This window comes from Ochotona curzoniae, unplaced genomic scaffold (assembly GCF_017591425.1).
Source record: "Ochotona curzoniae isolate NIBS_2020 unplaced genomic scaffold, NIBS_Ocur_1.0 contig_2754, whole genome shotgun sequence".
NCBI lineage: Eukaryota > Metazoa > Chordata > Mammalia > Lagomorpha > Ochotonidae > Ochotona > Ochotona curzoniae.
This window is the reverse complement of record NW_024465582.1, coordinates 20776944-20795845: the sequence shown is the minus strand read 5'-3', so window position 1 is coordinate 20795845 and position 18902 is coordinate 20776944. Positions and strand designations below refer to the sequence as shown.

Genomic DNA, 18902 nt, shown 5'->3' with positions numbered 1-18902 from the left:
AAGGATGCTTCCAGATAGCACAACTGCTGCCCGCAGACTGCCAAAACTGGTATGTTTTAACAAGAAAGGCAATGGGATCGATTCATTCTTGAGGAAATGGAATGGTATTTCTTAGAGAAAGGACAGATATTCAGCTTTCTAAACTTAAGGATAGTTCTTAGAAATAGCAACTCAGACAAACTCACACAATTCCAAACAACAACAACAACAACAACAAAAATGCATTTAATTTCCTAGAACTTTCCAGAAGCCAGAATCACAGAATGGTTTACAATTTCCTTCATTTACTTGAAATCAGGTAAATACTAAACTGTTACCCCAGGTATGCAATTTGATGTTCTTCGGTGGTTTTCCATTCTTCAAAAAAAATTATAAAGGCAAAGAACTTATGAAAATGTCTCATGGGAACTATTCTTTTAATGCAGAATAGCAGATCCTGTCCTAGGAATGCGAATGAGGAAATATTTGACAGGCTATGGCCACAGTCACATTTTCCATCTGTATGAGTGCTCTGAAATGCAGAGGCCACCCAAAGAGACGAGTGACATCATCTAAAGGAGACCAGGTACAATGATCCAAGGCAAACATCCACTCAGTCAAACGCTACTGCTCCACGCCAAGATTAATTAGACATCAGACCCAAATCTGGCTTTTCCATCACTGAACCAAATCTAGCTACAAGCCCAGATTAGAAACTGTATGACACCAACACTGTTTTTATTTCAAAATCACAAGGTTATGAAAAATTATGTCAGAAGAGAATCAAAAATTCAACTTGTGACTCATGTTCTAGAATATTATAGTCTGCAATATATTGGAGATTCAGTTAAAATTATACATGACTTCATCTTCCTGACTGAGTAACTTGAATGATGATGTAGAATGGCTTTTGGATGGCAATGGCTAATAAGCATCCTAAAATGAAAATTAAAAGACAGATACCAAAGAATTCAAACATAAAATGAGAGGAACGCTTTCATTTATTGGCGTTCTGCCATTTCAGCTGAAGAAACTGAGCTTAAAGAGCTTATCACAACCAATACTAAAACTACAATTCAGTTGTAACCCTCATATTTAGAGAACTCCTTTCAGCAATAGTGAGAATTTTTTTGCTCAGGCCACTGGTATGCTTGTGACAAGAATTTGTAAGAAGTGAGTCCTAGAGTGCTATGGCTAGAAGGAACCTTCCAGAACACAAAAATGCAGGCTTTTATAGTTCCACCACACCAATAGGCTATAGATACACAAAGCCAAACGGTATGAGATAAAGACAGTCAATTCCTAGGAAGAAATCAAACACCTTTAATCTGAGGGATTCCAGGAAGTGCTGTGCAACAGATTGAACATGCATGTAGCTATAACCAAACACACATATTTCCTTATTCTCCTCTCTTCCACCAAGTTTCACTACATTGCCCAATTACCCAAATCCCATAATACCCACCTTCCTGAGACCACACTGTTCAAGAAGGGAGGCTCAGTGCAAGTGCAAAAACACACTATACTCTGTAAAAACAGTGGAAGCCCCGGCCAATTCATCACCAAAAATATCAGCTGCAATTTGGAATTCCTGGTGCAATAATGTACTCTGTAGCTGCTCTTTTTTGATCGTCTTCAAAGGGGACACAATGGGTTTTGGTGTGCCCAAAGTATTATACTATACTGTGCAATGAACGCTCATTGATACAGACATTCAAGTCTTTTTGAAAAAGGTTATTACAAAGCTGACATGAATCTGCTAAATACTGGTTTTTCTTGCTCAAAAACTACAGCAGCAGGCCCGGCGGCACGGCCTAGCAGCTAAAGTCCTCGCTTTGAATGCACCGGGATCCCATATGGGCACCAGTTCTAGCCCTGGCTGCTCCACTTCCCTTCCAGCTCCCTGACTGTGGCCTGGGAAAGCAGTCGAGGACGGCCCAGAGCCTTGGGACCCTGCAGCCATGTGGGAGACCTGGAGGAAGTTCCTGCTCCTGGCTCCAGATTGGCACAGCACCGGCCATTGCGGTCACTTGGGGAGTAAATCAGTGCACAGAAGATCTTCCTCTTTGTCTTTTCTCCTCTCTGTATATCTGACTTTGTAAGAAAAATTTAAAAATCTTAAAAAAAAAACTATAGGAGCTTATTGATTAAAATTATTTTCTACTTTCTTCAAAGCCTGTGACTTCATTATTTCACAAGTGTGCGTGTCTTAGTTCTTTCTCCACCCAAAGCATAACAAATCCAAAAAATCTAAACTCTGTTTACTTGAATTACATGAAATCCATGAACCAAATAATTCATCTTTAAGTATCTTCGAAAAATTTATTTCTTCATTAAAATGACAAACATTCTACAGCCATGTTGTACAAGACTATAAAACACTATTAAGCTGCAAATATTATAAGCAATCAGATGGACAGAGGAAGAAAAACAGACAGAGAGGGAGAGAAAGATAGCATCTGGAACAGAGAGAGAGATTTAAAGCTGTAAAAAAAAAAAGTCACTTTATTAAAAGTTTAAAACATTTTAAATATTCTTGGCCACAGGAGGTGCCACGCTGCCTTTCCACTCTGTCTGTTTCCCAAAACCAGAAATCACATTAAAAATAAATAAATAAAAACAAAATATCCCTGGGCAGCTAATTATACCTATCCTTCACATTGTTAACCAATGTTTATACACTTGTATTTTTAACATACTGTCACCACAGGACATGGAATTCATTCATTGATGTGTACGCTTATAGACTTGTTTCCATCACTGCTAGAAACTTTCAAGAGCAAGACCTGGGCTTATACATCCTTGTACAACTATAATGGGTTTATGCAAAATGGAATGAGGGTAAGTATCACGACGGGGGTACAAACGCACCACATACCCATCTGCTCCCCATCCCTCCTTCACTGAACGAGCTCTCTGCAAGACAGCAGGCGATGGCCCAAGTAGGTAAATCTCTGCCACTTCCTGGAAGATCCAGACTGAACTCTAGGTTCCTTGCTATGGCCCAGCTTGCTTATAGGCTTTTGGGCTCTCTCTCTCTCTCTCTCGCTCTCTTTCTCTCTTTCTCACTGTCTCTCTCTGTTGCCCCATATCTATCTACATCCCTATCTTTAAATAAAAAAGAAAAGATTTATTTATTTTTATTGGAAAGGCAAATATACAGAGGAGGAGAGACAAAGAGGAATAGCTTTCCTCTGATGGTTCACTCCCCACATGAGCAAAACGGCTGGAGTTGAGTCAAAACAGCTGAAGCCAGGAGCCAGGAACCTCCTCCAGGTCTCCCACATGGGAGCAGGGTCCCAAGGCTCTGGGCTATCCTCAACTGCTTTCCCAGGTCACAAGCAGGGAGCTGGATGGGGAGTGGAGCCTCCAGGATTAGAACCGGTGCCCATATGGGATCCCGGCACATTCAAGGCGAGGACTTTAGCTGCTAAGCCATCGTGCCAGGCCCTACATCCCTATCTCTTTTAATTAATTAATTAAGATAATTAAATTTTAAGGACATGATTAACTTTTTTAAAAAAAGGAAAAACAAGCAAGGGCTGGGGTGGCATTATAAGCTGATCCTCTGCCCATGTTGCAGAGGCTCACAACCCCATAAGGGGCCGGTTGGTGTCCTAGCTGCTCTGCTTCCAATCCAGTTCCCTGCTAATGGCCTGGAAAAGCAGCAGAGGATGACCGAAAATCTTGGGCTCCTGCACCTACAAGAGAGACCTGAAAGCAAGCCTAGCTTCCAGCTTCAGACCAGCCTAACTCTCGCCATTGCAGCCACCAGGGAGTGAACCATGGGACTGAAGATTTCTCTCTCTCCCTCTTTCTCTGTATATGACCTAAGTGAAATAAATGTTTTATTAAGAAGGAAGGAAGGAAGGAGGGAAGGAAAAAAAGAAGAAAGGAAGGAAGGAAGGAAGGAAGGAAGGAAGGAAGGAAGGAAGGAAGGAAGAGAGAGAGAAAGAAAGAAAGAAAGAAAGAAAGAAAGAAAGAAAGAAAGAAAGAAAGAAAGAAAGAAAGAAAGAAAGAAAGAAAAAGAAAAGAAAGGGCAAGCAAGCAAGCTTATTTTGGTGCAGAAAATTTTGAAATCCAAGCATATGAGCAAACTTCAAATGTCTTTGTACCAAAATAAACTTCTCTTTTATTTCCATTTCCATGGAATTTTAAGCACTTTTACTCTATAAGCCCCACATAAGTCCTATTAACAAATTATTAATATAAGAAGCGATCATGACGTAAGTCAAAGAACGCTAAAGTTGTTTTCAGAATTCAGAAGATTTCTGTAACAATGCAAGTCAAGTGATAACTATTTATATAAGAAATATCAAGTAGTGATTAATTACAAAAGCAAAGAAAAATTCACCCCTTTCTAACACTAGCTTCACATTATTATGAAGAGCCTATCATCTTCACATAATCAATCATAGATTAGGAAGTTAAGAAAAAACATGCCTGCGCTCTTGTTTCCCAAAATTGTGTCATAAAATGCTTTCAGAGACCAAACATAAGTGAGGCAAGCTGTACAAGCGTTCCGGACAACTAAGAAATGATGATATTTTGGCCACTAAACAAAAGCTAAGTTTATGAACTTTGATGACGTTCTAAAACGAGGTCTTGTCATGAAATGTCATATGCTCCATTATATAATCTGAGCTCTTTGTGCGCATGTTTTGACTATGGCCAAAGTAAAGGAAAACAGGAGTGTCTCTAACTCAATCATGGGCCATGAAGCCAGACAGACTGTATGACATATGCAATTTTTCTTGGCACCACTTGGGCATAACTAATTGATGACAATCATATGTCCGCACTGGCACATTTCCACGGGGGATGTGTGCGAATATGTCACCACATCTGGATGCGAGGCATGCTGGGGTCCTGAGGCACAAAGACCTACTCAAACCAGAGGCCCAGCAGCTGTACTCAATGAACACCGTGGGAGCTCCGCAGAGTGATGAAAGGACTCAATTACTGCAAACTGTAAATACAGATTTATTTCATTAAAATACGAGGTAACTGCTGCAACCATCTCTTGTTCAAACAGCCTGTATTTTTCTCAAAGAAAAAAAATGCTCATAATTGTGCATATGTATATACACACACATATACATAAATATATACGTATTCCTAATTTCACAAGGAATTGCACTATCTCCATAAAAAGATGATGGTGTATACATAAAGTGAAGCCAACAAAATTTTTAAGATTTTCAAAACAAAACAAAAAAACATAAAAACAAAATTTTCATGCAGGAACTACAAAGGAGAAAAGCAAAAATATAATGAGCTAGTATTATCACCCCATTAGCGAGCATAGTCACCCCCCCATTTAGTTGAAACTCAAGATTTACATAAAACATGCCACAAAGTTCATGCTGAAAAATCACATACTATAGGAAAAAGAATTACAGTATACTAAATAGATCATTTCACCTTCAATATAAAAGATGGATGAATTTAAGTAATTAACATTTCCTAACTCACAAGTTCAGAAATCAGACTATCAATGTTATTCTGATCTTAATCAATGATTAACTTATTAATAAGTTATCTGAACAAACTTTAATAACAATGTGAAACAAAAGTTCTCTCATGAAGAGCCTGCTATTATGTTTACAAAATTGCTTCAATGAAAAATAATGTGTAACTGAGAAATTATTCACATACATATTTTCAGTTAAATACTTCTCATACGCTTTAGGTCAAATAATTACTATTCTCATGCAGAGTGACAGCAATCATTCTAGAACAGCAGTGTATATTATATCAGAAATAAAAACACTACTTGCCTTACCCCTTTTCTGTTCCCATTTTTCTCTGTCTTACATGCTCCTTTTGCATCCTGGCTTGCCTCAAACAACTCTCAGCCTTATGTCACTCCTCTATCCTACATTCACCAATCACACCAAGATGTCTCACTGACTTCAGCTGACCTTGGGTGATGAGAGATGTGTCAACCTCATCATCCCCATCCCGAAGGAGACCTAAGACGTGGAAGCAATCTTCTTTCATTGCATTAAGACCGTCACTTGTCTCTTAAATATCTATATGGTGATAAAATGTTTTGCTAACATGTTACGACTTTTTCGCATGCAGACTGCATAATGAAAACAACTTCTCTTTTATGATTTTAGGAAATCATACAGAATTTTAAGAAATCATACACATCTTTCTCACATGCAGGTCTGCAAATGCTCTAAGTGGCAAGACTGTGACCATGTAGCAAAGCTTAATACTCTGAAAATGGAAATGAGTAACTACAAAGAAGGCTTTTGTGTAACACTGAAAAATACAATAACTTTTCTCACCGTCTATCTTCAATTTATCTAAGAGTTTCACTATTCATGGAAATCATCCATGTCACAGTACAGTGGTCTCTCCCCCAAAATTGTATGTTGACTCCATGCACACTAAAGGTTGTAAGAAGTGGTGAGGCAAGAGGGAAGGAAGAAAGGAAATTTGGGAAGGAAAGAAAGGAAAACGGCTGACACCACCTGGACAGCTTGTTTAATTCTTGGGTTACCATCAGCTAAGTCCTTTTACCACCACTAACAACTGGAAAAAAATCAAACCATAGATTAGGATCCTGTATCCATTCTGGTACAGATATTCCAACTGATTCTAGGTACTAGTTAGCTTATCTTCTCATTAATTGTCTGCACATACATGGATCCGGTGACATCTCAAAGGATTTTTGCAAACAGACATTAACCCTTCTGTCATCAAATGTTCCCGTGCTGGTGAACAAACTGGCTCTAGGTGATGAGCTGCCCTGCATGTTTGACTCACTGTGTTACGCCCATGTAACTGCTTCTGAAGCAGCTGCCCCACAAAATAGGCAACAGGTGGCCTCCAGCAAGGAGTCCAGACATCACAGTCCTGAATGGGGAGCCAGAGATGAACAGGACAGATGCAAAATACAACAAGGGTCCCCAGGTTCACTCATCAATATTCCCATTTGTACATGCCTCAAATCCTTCATCTGGGTCCCTTAACTTGGAAGTTTTACTAAAAATCCTCCCAAGAACAGAATCTAATGCCCAAAAGGCATAAGGCAGAAAATGCAGCCGTTCTAATGCATATTTCCAACAGAGGATGGCCTTAGAACAGGAACACTTTTCATGTTTTTTATCTTGCAAATTGGCAGAACAGTTGCCATTCCACAAATTTATTTCTGGGCTTCACTAGAGACCTTTTGTTTGTCTTCAACGTGAAAAAGAAACCAAGAAACAAAACTTGATTTGTTGAAACTTCTTCTCCAGCTCAAATCAGAGAAGAACAAGACATCTCTTCTTTCCCATTATTAAGTATCCTGGAATTTAGAACAAAATTTTCTTCCTAAAATCAGTCCCTATTTAGAGTCCATGGTATTAGACAAAAACTACTTAGCAAATAAAGCTAAAACCACAATAGGGTTTCTCTGGGGGGAGGAGCAGGGATGAACAGCAACCTAGCTTCTTTGACTAGGATTATATGTATATAATGTCACTTGAAGAAAGAGTAGTCCTAAAAACAAGCCATCCGCTTCCTTTTCTTGACACGTCTTTGGAGAAGCTGCAGCTCCTCATTGGAAACACTTACCTGACCTTTTTGCCTTGCTCTGTGAGCATCTTTACCAAATCAGCAATGGGGTACTGGGCTTTGGCTGCGCAGAGACCATAGCCTGCAAGGAACGTGGAGAACAAAGAAGAACATGTTTTCTATTCTGAAATCATGTGAACTACAAATTCTCACAGCATCCAAACATGGTTTCACGCCAACACAGGCAATCTATTAACAGAAGCAGAAATTAAAGTAAATCCAACCCGGAGTATTTGAAAGTTAAAATCTAAAGTCTTTCAATCTCTCATGGTGTCTGGCACAGCTGAACACCCCCTCCCCACTCACCACGCACACACTTGTCATGTCTCTGTCTGTCTCTCTCTCTCTCTTTCTCCCGCCCATATGTTTCCAATTTTCTTTATACCTGGGCTTTGATGACACTGCAGCCTTTGGATCTCCCCCTAACCTTGCCATTATAATGCCTCCAGCTTCTCCAACTTTTCTCTTCTTACTTTCCCTCTTCAATGACAAAGCTGTGCCAGGGGTCTAGCACTAGCCTTCCACTCTACCTGAACAGCTCAGCTTTACTCATGGCTTCAACATTGTTGAAATCCAAATGACCCTTGACTTTTTTATATACTTTTTTTATGAAGGTTAACAATTTCTGAGTGGGTCTAATGAGTGAACTAGACACTTTCATACACTATATCTAACTTGATTTTCACAATAGGTCCAAAAACTATCATTGAGAAAAAGTAACAAAGGTTCAACAATGCCTTAGTTTCATTATATTTTCAAAACAAGGAAATTCCACCTCTGTGATTCCTATTACAAGAGATCAATTTAATGTACAACTACAACCAACTACAATATCTATTATTCTTCCTTGCTTTTTCTTTTTACCTGGAGTAATAATAATGCTATTAGCTTCTCGAATCATGTCAATTGCATTGTCAAGGTTGATTTCTGTGTGAGTGCCGGAAATTTCCATGGGTTTTCCACCAGCTGTTGAAGTGGTGCCATAGCCTCCAAGGATCACATTAGCCAGGGAGCGATTCATTGCCTACAGAACAAAATGATTAGCTGAGAAATTATGATCCAAGTAACTTTTGGGAAATGGTTTCCAATTTGTGTATGTCATATTCAGAATCAGTTAAACAGGCTTATTTGATCATTTAAAACACTTTAACTGGATAAATTTGAGTTATGAAAGTTATCTTGATATTTTAAATGACTGAAGACATCAGAGAACCACCTAACTTTTCCCTACCAAATCAACTACCCCAAGATACACAAATAAAAAGATAAATGAAAACAAAAGTTTTCATGGACAATTACCAGTAAAATCAAAAAATGAATAAAAATTAGCATCTAGTTATTACTGCCTGAGTGCACTGATTAACTCCTGCCTACATATGTGCATGTATTTCACTAAAGTCAAAGAGGAACAAAGAGAATGACAAGAATAAAAAATTTTACAAGGTGTCCCCATGGGTTGACTTTTGCTAGCAGATACAAATCATCAAGAGGCAACTGGAAAGAATGCCTATCACTTCATCTAGGGCTCTGCTGCCCTCTGTCGTCAACAAACCAGAAACACGGGTTGATAATCAGCTTTCAAATGCATTACAGCTCCATAAAACTTCGTGCCTACATAGGAATGTAGCAACGTTCATCATTGCAATTCCAAAATACTTTCCTTCCAAAGAGATAGATAAATAATGTCACAAATTCTGTATAATTAAGAACCACACCAAAATCTTTTTTAAAATGTTATGAGAAAAATAACAGACATTTCTCATTGCATATTTGTGTACAGACAATCAAGGATGGACCGGGAAAATGCCACAACCAAAATGTGTGACAGTAGCTGAGCTGTTTGAAAATGGCTCACTCGTGCACCTCTGCAAGTTCAGTCGTAACAGAAGGGAAGCTAGATGTTACTCAAGCTTACTTCACCAACTCAAACCTACAGTACATGAGCTAAATGAGCCTAACTGAATCATTTTAGACAAGGTTACAAAACAAATGGAGAAACCCTCTCTTAAGAGAATACATCATTGATCCAACACATCATTTAAAAGCTATCTAAGAGTCAACCTATAATTTTAAAAGACAACGTATTATTTTTTTAAGTACCTAGGGATGCTCCATCATAAACATGACATAAAGGGGAAGCAAGCAACAACATCACCACTCATCCATGGATGGACAGCCTGCTGCCATCCTAGAGGGCATAGGATGGCTGAAGTACAAGCCAGGCAAAGGCAGCAAGGAAAAGAAACATAAAGATCAACAAAGAGCTGGCACGTCAATAAAATCACCCTTAAGAAACACAGATTTTCCATGTTGGCTGGGATGGGGGAATCCCAGAGCCCATGAAACTGTGTCACATAATGCAATGTAATTAATTTAAAAAAAAGAAACACAGATTTTTACTGACTACAGTGGATTTTAAATTGTTCATTAGATGCAAACCCAATTCTCAGCACTAAAGGTCCAATTTAAAAACAAAAATGTGTATTGCTACAAATAAAACGAAGCCTGCACTAGCCTTATGTATCATATTAATGGGAAAGCTGGGGGAAAATTAATACTTTTAATGAAGTTCATCATCCAATTGGACATGAAGTTTTGCACTCTTGACATACCTTCCCATATTTAAATCCAAGGTTTAATGAAAGCTCAGAAGGTTGTACCCTAGAATTCTCACACACTCAACTTTTGCTCATTTTGATGAATCCTTCCTGATTTTGAATTACAGGATTTTGAAAATAATTTATGAAATAAATGTATTCTACCAAATTTTTCCCTTAAAAAATAGATTGTTCAGGGGCACACATCGTGGCAGTGCAGCATAACCCAATGCTTGGGACACCTGCGGGCTACATCAGAGTGTCAGTTTGAGTGCCAGTCACTCTGCTTCGGAGCCAGCTTCCTGCGAAGCAGCAGTCCGTGGGTGATGGGCCCAGTACTCGCCTTGCCACCACCCACACGACAGAGCAGGATGTAGTTCTGAGCTCCTGGCTTCGCTCTAGCCCAGCCCTGGGTGTTGTGAGAGCTTGGGGAACAAAGAACCAAGTAATCACTTACACCTCTCTTTCACACCCTCTCTGTCTGCCCTTCAACTACGAAATAAATATAATTTGAAACAATGTATAGGTCCCAGCATGATGGCTCAGCATATATATCCTCGCCTTGCATGTACCAGGATCTCATATGTCATGTCTCAGCTCCTTCACTTTACACCCAGTTTGTGACCTGGGAAAGCAGTTGAGGATGACCCAAAGCCTTGAGACCCTGCACCCAAATGGGAGACCCAGAAGAGGCTCTAGGCTCCTGGCTTCTGATTAGCTCAGCTCCAGTGACTGTGGCCATCTGGGGAGTAAACCAGCAGACAGAGGATCTTTATTTCCATATTTCCGATTCTCTGTAAATCTGACTTTCCAATAAGAACAAGAAGTTTAAAAAATTGACTGCTCCAAAATGCTGGTTTTGCCATTAAGTTATCTCCATGACAAATGACTTTTCTAAGAAAGGAAACGTGGACACAGAGGCTCCATTACCGTATCCTGCAGCCCTCTCAAGGATAGAAGGAGCAGATACAGAAGGAAATAAGCACATTATTCCAACAAGGCTCAAAAGGACCCGTTATTTCCACCGCAAAACTCCATGAAGGAGAGGAGAGGAACTTCTGAGGATATTTAATTAATGTGTACCTAGTTCTGATGGCATCTTAGGGACAAGAAACAGGAACAACACAGTAGCTTAACAATAAAGTCAACTTGTTAAACACATATCCACAATTATACCACCATTATGTTAATTCCATGTGGTCTCTTTTTCACTTCTAAATTTGCCATTGCAACATCACATTTTCAACAAATGCTTACAGTTTATGGCTTTTTCTTTCTTTCTTCCTTTTTTTTTTTTTTTTGATTGCTTAAGTGATTAATGAGACTATGCTGTGACCACTGATTCACATATTGAAAAGTTCCCAGCTCCCAAAGAAAAAAATTTGCGACATACTCCAAGACCATTCCTGTTAAGCTATTAAGCCCTATAATGAAATTTATATTGTACATTAAAGAGATCCCTAATTCCTATAATTTTGAGTGTGCTGTAAACAAAAATCTAAAAACAAAAGGATGACCATAAAGTAGACAAAGCAATAATAGCATATATGTTATTTACTAGCATCTCTCATTTCAATATTTTGTAGGTACTAATTTAATTAACCACAAAGCAAAAAAGGGGATATGGGCATTTGGTCTAGTGTCCAAGACATTCGCAGCCCACATCCGAGTATCAGGGTTCAATTCCTGGTTCTGGTTCCCCATTCAAGCTTACTCACAGTGCAGGGTGAGGGAGGAAGGCTGTGACGGCTCAAGAAGTTGAGTCTGTCACCCACACAGGAGAACTGCACTGTATTCCTCACTACCAGCTCCAGGCAAGGCAAGTGGACGAGGAGCTTGTACATTCATTTGCTCTCTCTCTCTTCCCCTTTCTCTCTGGCTTTCAAATAATTTTTTTAAGGATTTATTTGTTTTTATTTGAAAGGCAGAATCAGAGAGAGAAGTAGAGATAGGGAGATCTTCCGTGCGCTGGTTCACTCCCCAAATGGCTACAACAGCCAAAGCTTGGCAGACATGAAGCCAGGAGCCTCCTCTGGGTCTCTCGCATGGTTGTAGGGTCCCAAGGACTTAAGTCATCCTCTTCTGCTTTCCCAGGCTGTAGGTAGGGAGCTGCAGTGGAAGTGGAGCAATCGGAACACACACAGGTGACCATACGTGATGCTGGTGCTACAAAAAGAGGCTTGGCCCACTATACCAAGACATGAGCCCACAAGTAAATTTTAAAAAGCAAAGCAAAAGATATTACTTCTGGAGCAGTTTTTTGACCCACTTATTCCTGTTCTAACTTCATTTGGAAAGAAAGGGAAAATGCAAATATCAAAAAGTTTGGTTTAAAAATACCATTCCATTTTCACAGGTTTTCTATCTATAAGACAATCAGGACACTAACCCAAGTAGTGGACCCAATAAAAAACATGAAGACGCCAGAATAGCTGAATATCAATCAGGCCATTCATCTGAGCTGGCTACTTGGTCTCTGTAAACATTTCTCAATTTCTATAATGGGAGTTTTGTAGACTTGTAGGACATGCAAAAGAATTTTTTGTGAAAACAAAAAAAATCTATTTCAGGAATTGCTGGTTAGCCACTTGGTATGCATTTCATTCTCTCTCACATGACAAAACGACCCCTCTCTGGTTACCAGTTGGATGCTTCTTTCCATAAATAATAATCAAGATCAGTATACTAATATCAAAATAACTTAGGTATATCTGCTACCAAAACTATTTAGAGAACTCCAAAGCCTGAAATGAACTAGTATATGAAATACCCATCTAACATTCATTTAAGAAACACTACCTGTGTTGATGCCAGATGCTACATCCACCACAATAAACACAAAGGCAAATCTTAGGTGGCACCTAAAAATGCTACCTCTACCCTCAGAATCAAGAAAGGAGGAAATGAGCCAAAATTTGTTAACACCTGGAGTCCGAGTTAATGCCCAATTCTGAGTAGCGACTTCATTTGTGTTATTTATTACAAACTATCTTTTTTTTCTGCCAGGCACTACCAAGAAGAAGCAATGTCTTACGACAAAAAGCACAGGCCAAGATTTAATAAAAAAAAATCTGAAAATTATAAATCAGAAAAATTTGAAAGAAAAAAAAAAGTTCTATCTTCAATGTGAATGGGCACCCTGGGAGGCAGCAGGTAACGGCTGGAGTAGTTGCATCCCCTTGCAGTCACATGGGAGACCTGAATTGAGCCCCTGGAGCCAGGGGCAGCCCCCACCCTTGGAGGAATTTGGGAAGTGGACAAATGAACTGGAGCTCTCATCATCTGTGTCTCAGCTTTCCAAATGAATCCAAAAAAAAATTTTTTTTTGAAGCCAGCCTTGTAGCACTGAGGGTTTGGCTACTGTTTGCATTGCAACTGCCACTTGCCACACTAACATGGGAATATTTGACTGATGATTCAAGTCCCGGCTACTGTACTTTGGTTATCACCAATGTACCTAAGAAGGCATCAAAAGACATCTGCAGCATCTGGACACTGCTCCTGCTGCCCAGGTGGAGGAGCAGGATGGCATTCTTGGCTCCAGACTTAGGTCTGGCCCAGCTGGGCAGGCAACTGCAGACACTTGGGGAGTGCATCGGCAGCTGTGTGGACATTTGGGGAGAACAAACCAGCAGAAAGAAGATCTCTCTCTCTCTCTCTCTGTATTTCTATCTCCACCTTTCAAATCAATGAAAAAAAAATTTTTAATTAAAATATAATAAAAAGGAAAATCATTTAAGAAAAAAAAAAGCATCCGAGCAAGAAGATACATGATAACATTTCTAGAACTGGATACTAGGCCAGGCATTGGGCAGGGCAGTCAGGAAGGCATATCATCGTGTCTGACTTCCCATCTGAGTGCCTGAGTTCAATCGTGCCAGCTTCCTGGCGACGGAAGCTGGCAGTGAGAGGTGGATCAAGTAGTTGGGTCCTTGCCACCTGGGCGGGAGACTGGACTGTGGCCCTGGCCCCTGGCTTCAGCACGGCCCAGCCTCAGCACTGCAGTCAACTGGGAAGTCAGCCAAGGAATGGGAGTTACCACTCCCTCTTCTCCGTACTACCCCCAACCTCCTTTGACTTTAAAATAAACAAATAAATAAGTAGGTAAAAATAAAGAAAATATAAGACCTCTCTTCATCCTCATGCTTATTAGCTTGCCACTGTCTTTCTCAAACTTCTAGTCCTCCCATTTGATTTTAAAGGCTGTTTTCTGACAAACCACATTTAAACAATAATGACAATCTGCTGCCCCCTGCTGGTCTTCAAATACAGCAAGCAAAGCAAAATCAAACCAAGGCTTTAATGTTTGTTTTGAAAGAAGCCTGAATTTCTAATAAACTCAAATAGTGTTTTCTTCTTTAAAAACATTTGTATTTAAAATCCTACAAGCTTGCCCATTTTGAAACAGGATCAATAACCTCTACCTTTCCAAAAACCCTGAAAATTTTAGATGATTTCATTTAAAATAATCTCCTGATAATTTGTAACATCAGATCCTTTGCTTTGCTAAAGAAACAAAAGCAATTCTATAATCTTAATTATGACGGGATTTTCAGTTACAACATAAGGAAAATTCTAACTTGTGTGTTTTTAATAATGCAGCAAAAGGATGAAGGTACAATATTCTTTTCTGTCTAAATTATTTATCAATGGCAAATCATTTTATTTGGCTTTATATTTATTTATACTTTGAACAAAACTCAAAGCTATTATTTCAAGGACAGAATCTATAAAACTTAAAAAAGTTTTTTATTTCTATAAAAATCAGTACCTTTTCCACTTCTAGGAATACAACTTAAGACTAAAATCATAAATGCCAAAATACACTTACATCAAGAGAAATAAAAAAAATCAAACAGTCTAAAATGTTCAGCATTAGTGAAAAATCAAGCTTGCATATCATATGATAGAATAGTATGAATTCAAATAACGTTACAGCGTTTTAATGCTAAAAAGTCAGGAACAGAACAAGATTTTTTTAATTGAATGAAAAGCAATATATGATGTAAGATGATCAAATAAATAAATGTACAGATATGTCATACACACTAGAAAATCATGGAAGAAAATAAACCAGAATTTTATGTGTTTATCTCCAGATATAGAGATGTTACAAGATTTTTTTTCATGACAGCTTTTTTTTAACTGTATTTATTTATTTAATTATTTATCTTTGAGAGGCAGATGGAGAGACAGAGACAGAAATGCAAAAAAAAAATATATCCTCAACTGTCTGCAGCTGCCAGCACTGGGCCAGGCTGATGACAGGAACTAGGATGGCCATGCAAGCCATCCCCTGCTGCCTGCCACAGTGCACGTGAGCAGGAAGCTGAAACTAGAGGCAGAGCTGGGACTCAAACCCGGGTCCTCCAGGATCAAACGCAGATGTCCTAAGCAGCGTCTTGACCGCTACACTACACAGCCGCCCATATTTTTCACCTTTATATCTAATTTTACTAATTCTCTACAGCAGTACACTCTGAAAATTGTCTTGGATGTTACTGAAGGGATTTTTGTTACAATTAAAACTTCGGTACTTGTTTCTACTGCAAAGGCAAACACATGCACGTGTCCAGAGCACGGCTTCTTACCACACACATGATGTAGGACAGGATAGCCCCAGAGGAGCCGATGAGAGCACCCACGATGGTCAGCAGGTTGTTGTTGAGCAGGAAGCCCTCTGCACACAGAGCCCAGCCCGAGTAGCTGTTGAGCACCGTGATGACAACAGGCATGTCAGCGCCTCCAATGGCCGCCGTCAGAGTCACACCCTGGGATGAAGATCACAGCGGAACTGGAGACGGATAATATTAAAACGAAACCTCTAACATCTTACTTCTGGGTCATTTCCTATGAGCACATGCGCATAGATGTTGTACCTTGGGTAACAACCAAGTACTTCCTGCACGACCAGCTCTCCCACAAATGCAACAACTCAACTCCACCCCACTATTAAAAAAATCCCTAAAGAAAGCCAGTGACCAAAACGGGCAGACATTTCAGAGGGTCCATACTAGGGAAAACCATACAGCAGTAAGTGAATTTCCCAGGTGAGATTTACCACGTTAGACCTGAAGGTAGGTCCTTACAGATACCACGTATGGTGGCTGAAACTAACACACCCGTCCACAGTCTTACTCGTGCGAAGATCCCAAAACAAGGTTTGGGATAACCAAGACAGCTGAAGAGTGAGAAAGAAAATGCTACAAATGAACAAACTACAGAGAGTGCCAAATCCCATGTGCAAACCCTACCCAAAGTGTATGGTTGACTCTTCAATTATATGTATGACAGGTAGATTCTAAGCAGTCCTGTTCAAGTAACACAGATATCAGATTCCCCCACCACACCAAAAAGAAATCTGAAGTTTAAATTCAGCCAAGTTAGTTGCAAATAAAAATTAATGAAGAAAAATTATACTTAATTCTCTCTGGGTGAACACACACACACACAAAAATTTTAAATGTATCATTAACAATGTCCCCCATGCAATCCAAGATTATGAAATATAGGAAAGAAAAAGGATGGTAGGGACAACATTTTTAGCTTTTTATTCCTCTTGCTCCTACAGTTTTTTGTGTTTTTCACAATGCAAATGTGCTCATATATTACTTAGTTTAGCCAAAAGCAAAAAATTCTAAAAAATATTTCTTCTTACTCAAGCGTTCTCATACAGTCAATACACATAGTCCATTTAACTATCATATTCACTGCCTCTCAAAAAACAAATAATTTTAAAGTTTTATAGTTCTGAACAATAGACTCGGTGTTCAGACTTTAACTCTTCCGCTTGATCACATTAAAAATGCCAAAATTATGTTTCTATTAACATAAAACAAAACCAGTGCTATCTAAGCCAGGATGAAATTGGATCATTAGCATTCCTATAAAGATAGAATTTGAAGATCTCCTCAATGTGTCAAACCTTCTGATCTGAAATCATGGCCCGATTCTTACAAGTACCCAAAAAGAAGCACCACTGTGTTTCTCAGTCAAGGAGACAGTAAATGTGTTGCAAACACTTATGGGGCGCCCAGTTTTGTGCCAGACACTGCATATAATTTTCTAAAAATGGAAAATGTAAATCTTGCCTGCAAAGTATACCATATACTAGAGGAACACAAAGCTATCAGCGAACACACTACGGCACGTGCCAGTGGCACACTGGTGTGATAAAGTGCTAAACTGTAACATACACACAGATAACTAACAAAAACGCTGTAACAATACTAAGCACAGGAATTACTGAGCAATATTAAACACAAAAATTAGTGAGGAAGAGGAATATCTGGCTTATCACAAAAGGCATTCACAAAAGCCCCTCACCGGACACACAGGGTAATTAACTGCATTTCACTTCATATAATTATCTAATCTGGTATCATGTCTTTCAATGAATGACCAACTGATGGGTGGAGACTAACGTTTCCTGACTATTTCCAAGATTAAATTTTGAATATTACATGCACAGCCAAACATTGTTTTCTAGGCTTGCCATACAGTAGGCACCGAATGATTGGAATAGAAAGCCTTGGCTTTTTAAAACTCTTATTCACCATCATATTTATCCAACGAAGAAATCAGAGCAATAAAAGTATCTTTGTGACATGAAAATGAATAGTAGAGAGAAAAAGCAGGCTTTTTTCTTACTCTTTTGTCATTTCCCAGATTCCAAAAATGTGAAAATGAAACAATTTTAAAATATTTCTATTCCATTAGTGGGGTCTTAAAGAGCTAGAAATATGATTAGAAAGTAATCTAACAAAGCATTCCCCATTTCTAAATGTATATGTTTCTTCTTTACCTTTTTTCTTTTCTTGTTTTCAGTGGAAGAACCAGAGATTGCTCTCACATCCACTGGTTCACTCCTCAAACACCTGCAACATGCAGGCCAAAGCTAGGAGCTACAAACTGAATCCTGATCCACTGGGTAGGGGACAGCGCCTTTCCCAGGCATTAACAGGTTGCTGGAAGCTGGATCCGGCCACCCAGACATAAGGGTCAAACCCAGACCCGCCAATGTGCTTCCTAGGCTGAAGGCCTGCCTCAGCGTGTGCCCAGCAGTCTGATTTCTTACCATGACAGCAGAGAGGGCGGACACAGCACCCAGACAGGTGATGCCCGTGGTGAAGCTTGGGTCCATCATGAATGGGATTATTCCACCCACACTAGTAGCCAGCAAACCTGCGTTGAGTAAGTGCCTGCCAGGCAGGAGAAGAGGGGCAGAGTTCAGGATACCTAGAGCCAAGCACACAGAATGTGTCAGACATACTCAAGTGTATATCCTTCAAACCTCAACTACCAAAATCTGCTCTTAGAATAATACCAGGATATTATTAAAACATCATTTTATACCACCAGATATGAAACATGAAAACAAATTAAAGTTATGACACATAACATTTGAGGGAGACAGGAAAAGCATAGCTCCATGCAACTGCTTTTTTCCTGACTTTGATCACACTTCCCTACTTTTTATTACAGAATCTTAAAAAGTACTTTTTTTCCTGTATGACCAATAGAGAAGTTGTTAAGTGTGGTTTTACTTATTTAAAACTTCAATTTGGAGTCCTAGTACATTAGCCTTCCTGATTGTATCAATGGAGCCCAAGGGAGCAGAATCCTCATTTGTCAGTTGTTTCTGAGGACAAAGCATGAAACAAGAATGTAGACTCGAAGTTCTTTTATGCTTTTTAAGTTTCATACAAGTCCCCACCTAATTTTAATGACTTTATTACTGAGAAGCAAAACCAC

General features: G+C 39.2%; 1 protein-coding gene across 1 annotated transcript in view; it reads right to left on the bottom strand.

Moving 5' to 3' along the window:
- The window catches only part of NNT (nicotinamide nucleotide transhydrogenase), a 78314-nt gene that overhangs the window by 14120 nt on the left and 45292 nt on the right, over positions 1-18902 (bottom strand). Inside the window, exons 16-19 of the mRNA XM_040977515.1 lie at positions 18226-18386; positions 15740-15919; positions 8416-8575; positions 7552-7633 (exon numbers count right to left, since the gene is read on the bottom strand). Coding sequence (XP_040833449.1) covers positions 7552-7633; positions 8416-8575; positions 15740-15919; positions 18226-18386 — 583 coding nt within the window. The remainder of the gene's footprint in view (positions 1-7551; positions 7634-8415; positions 8576-15739; positions 15920-18225; positions 18387-18902) is intronic.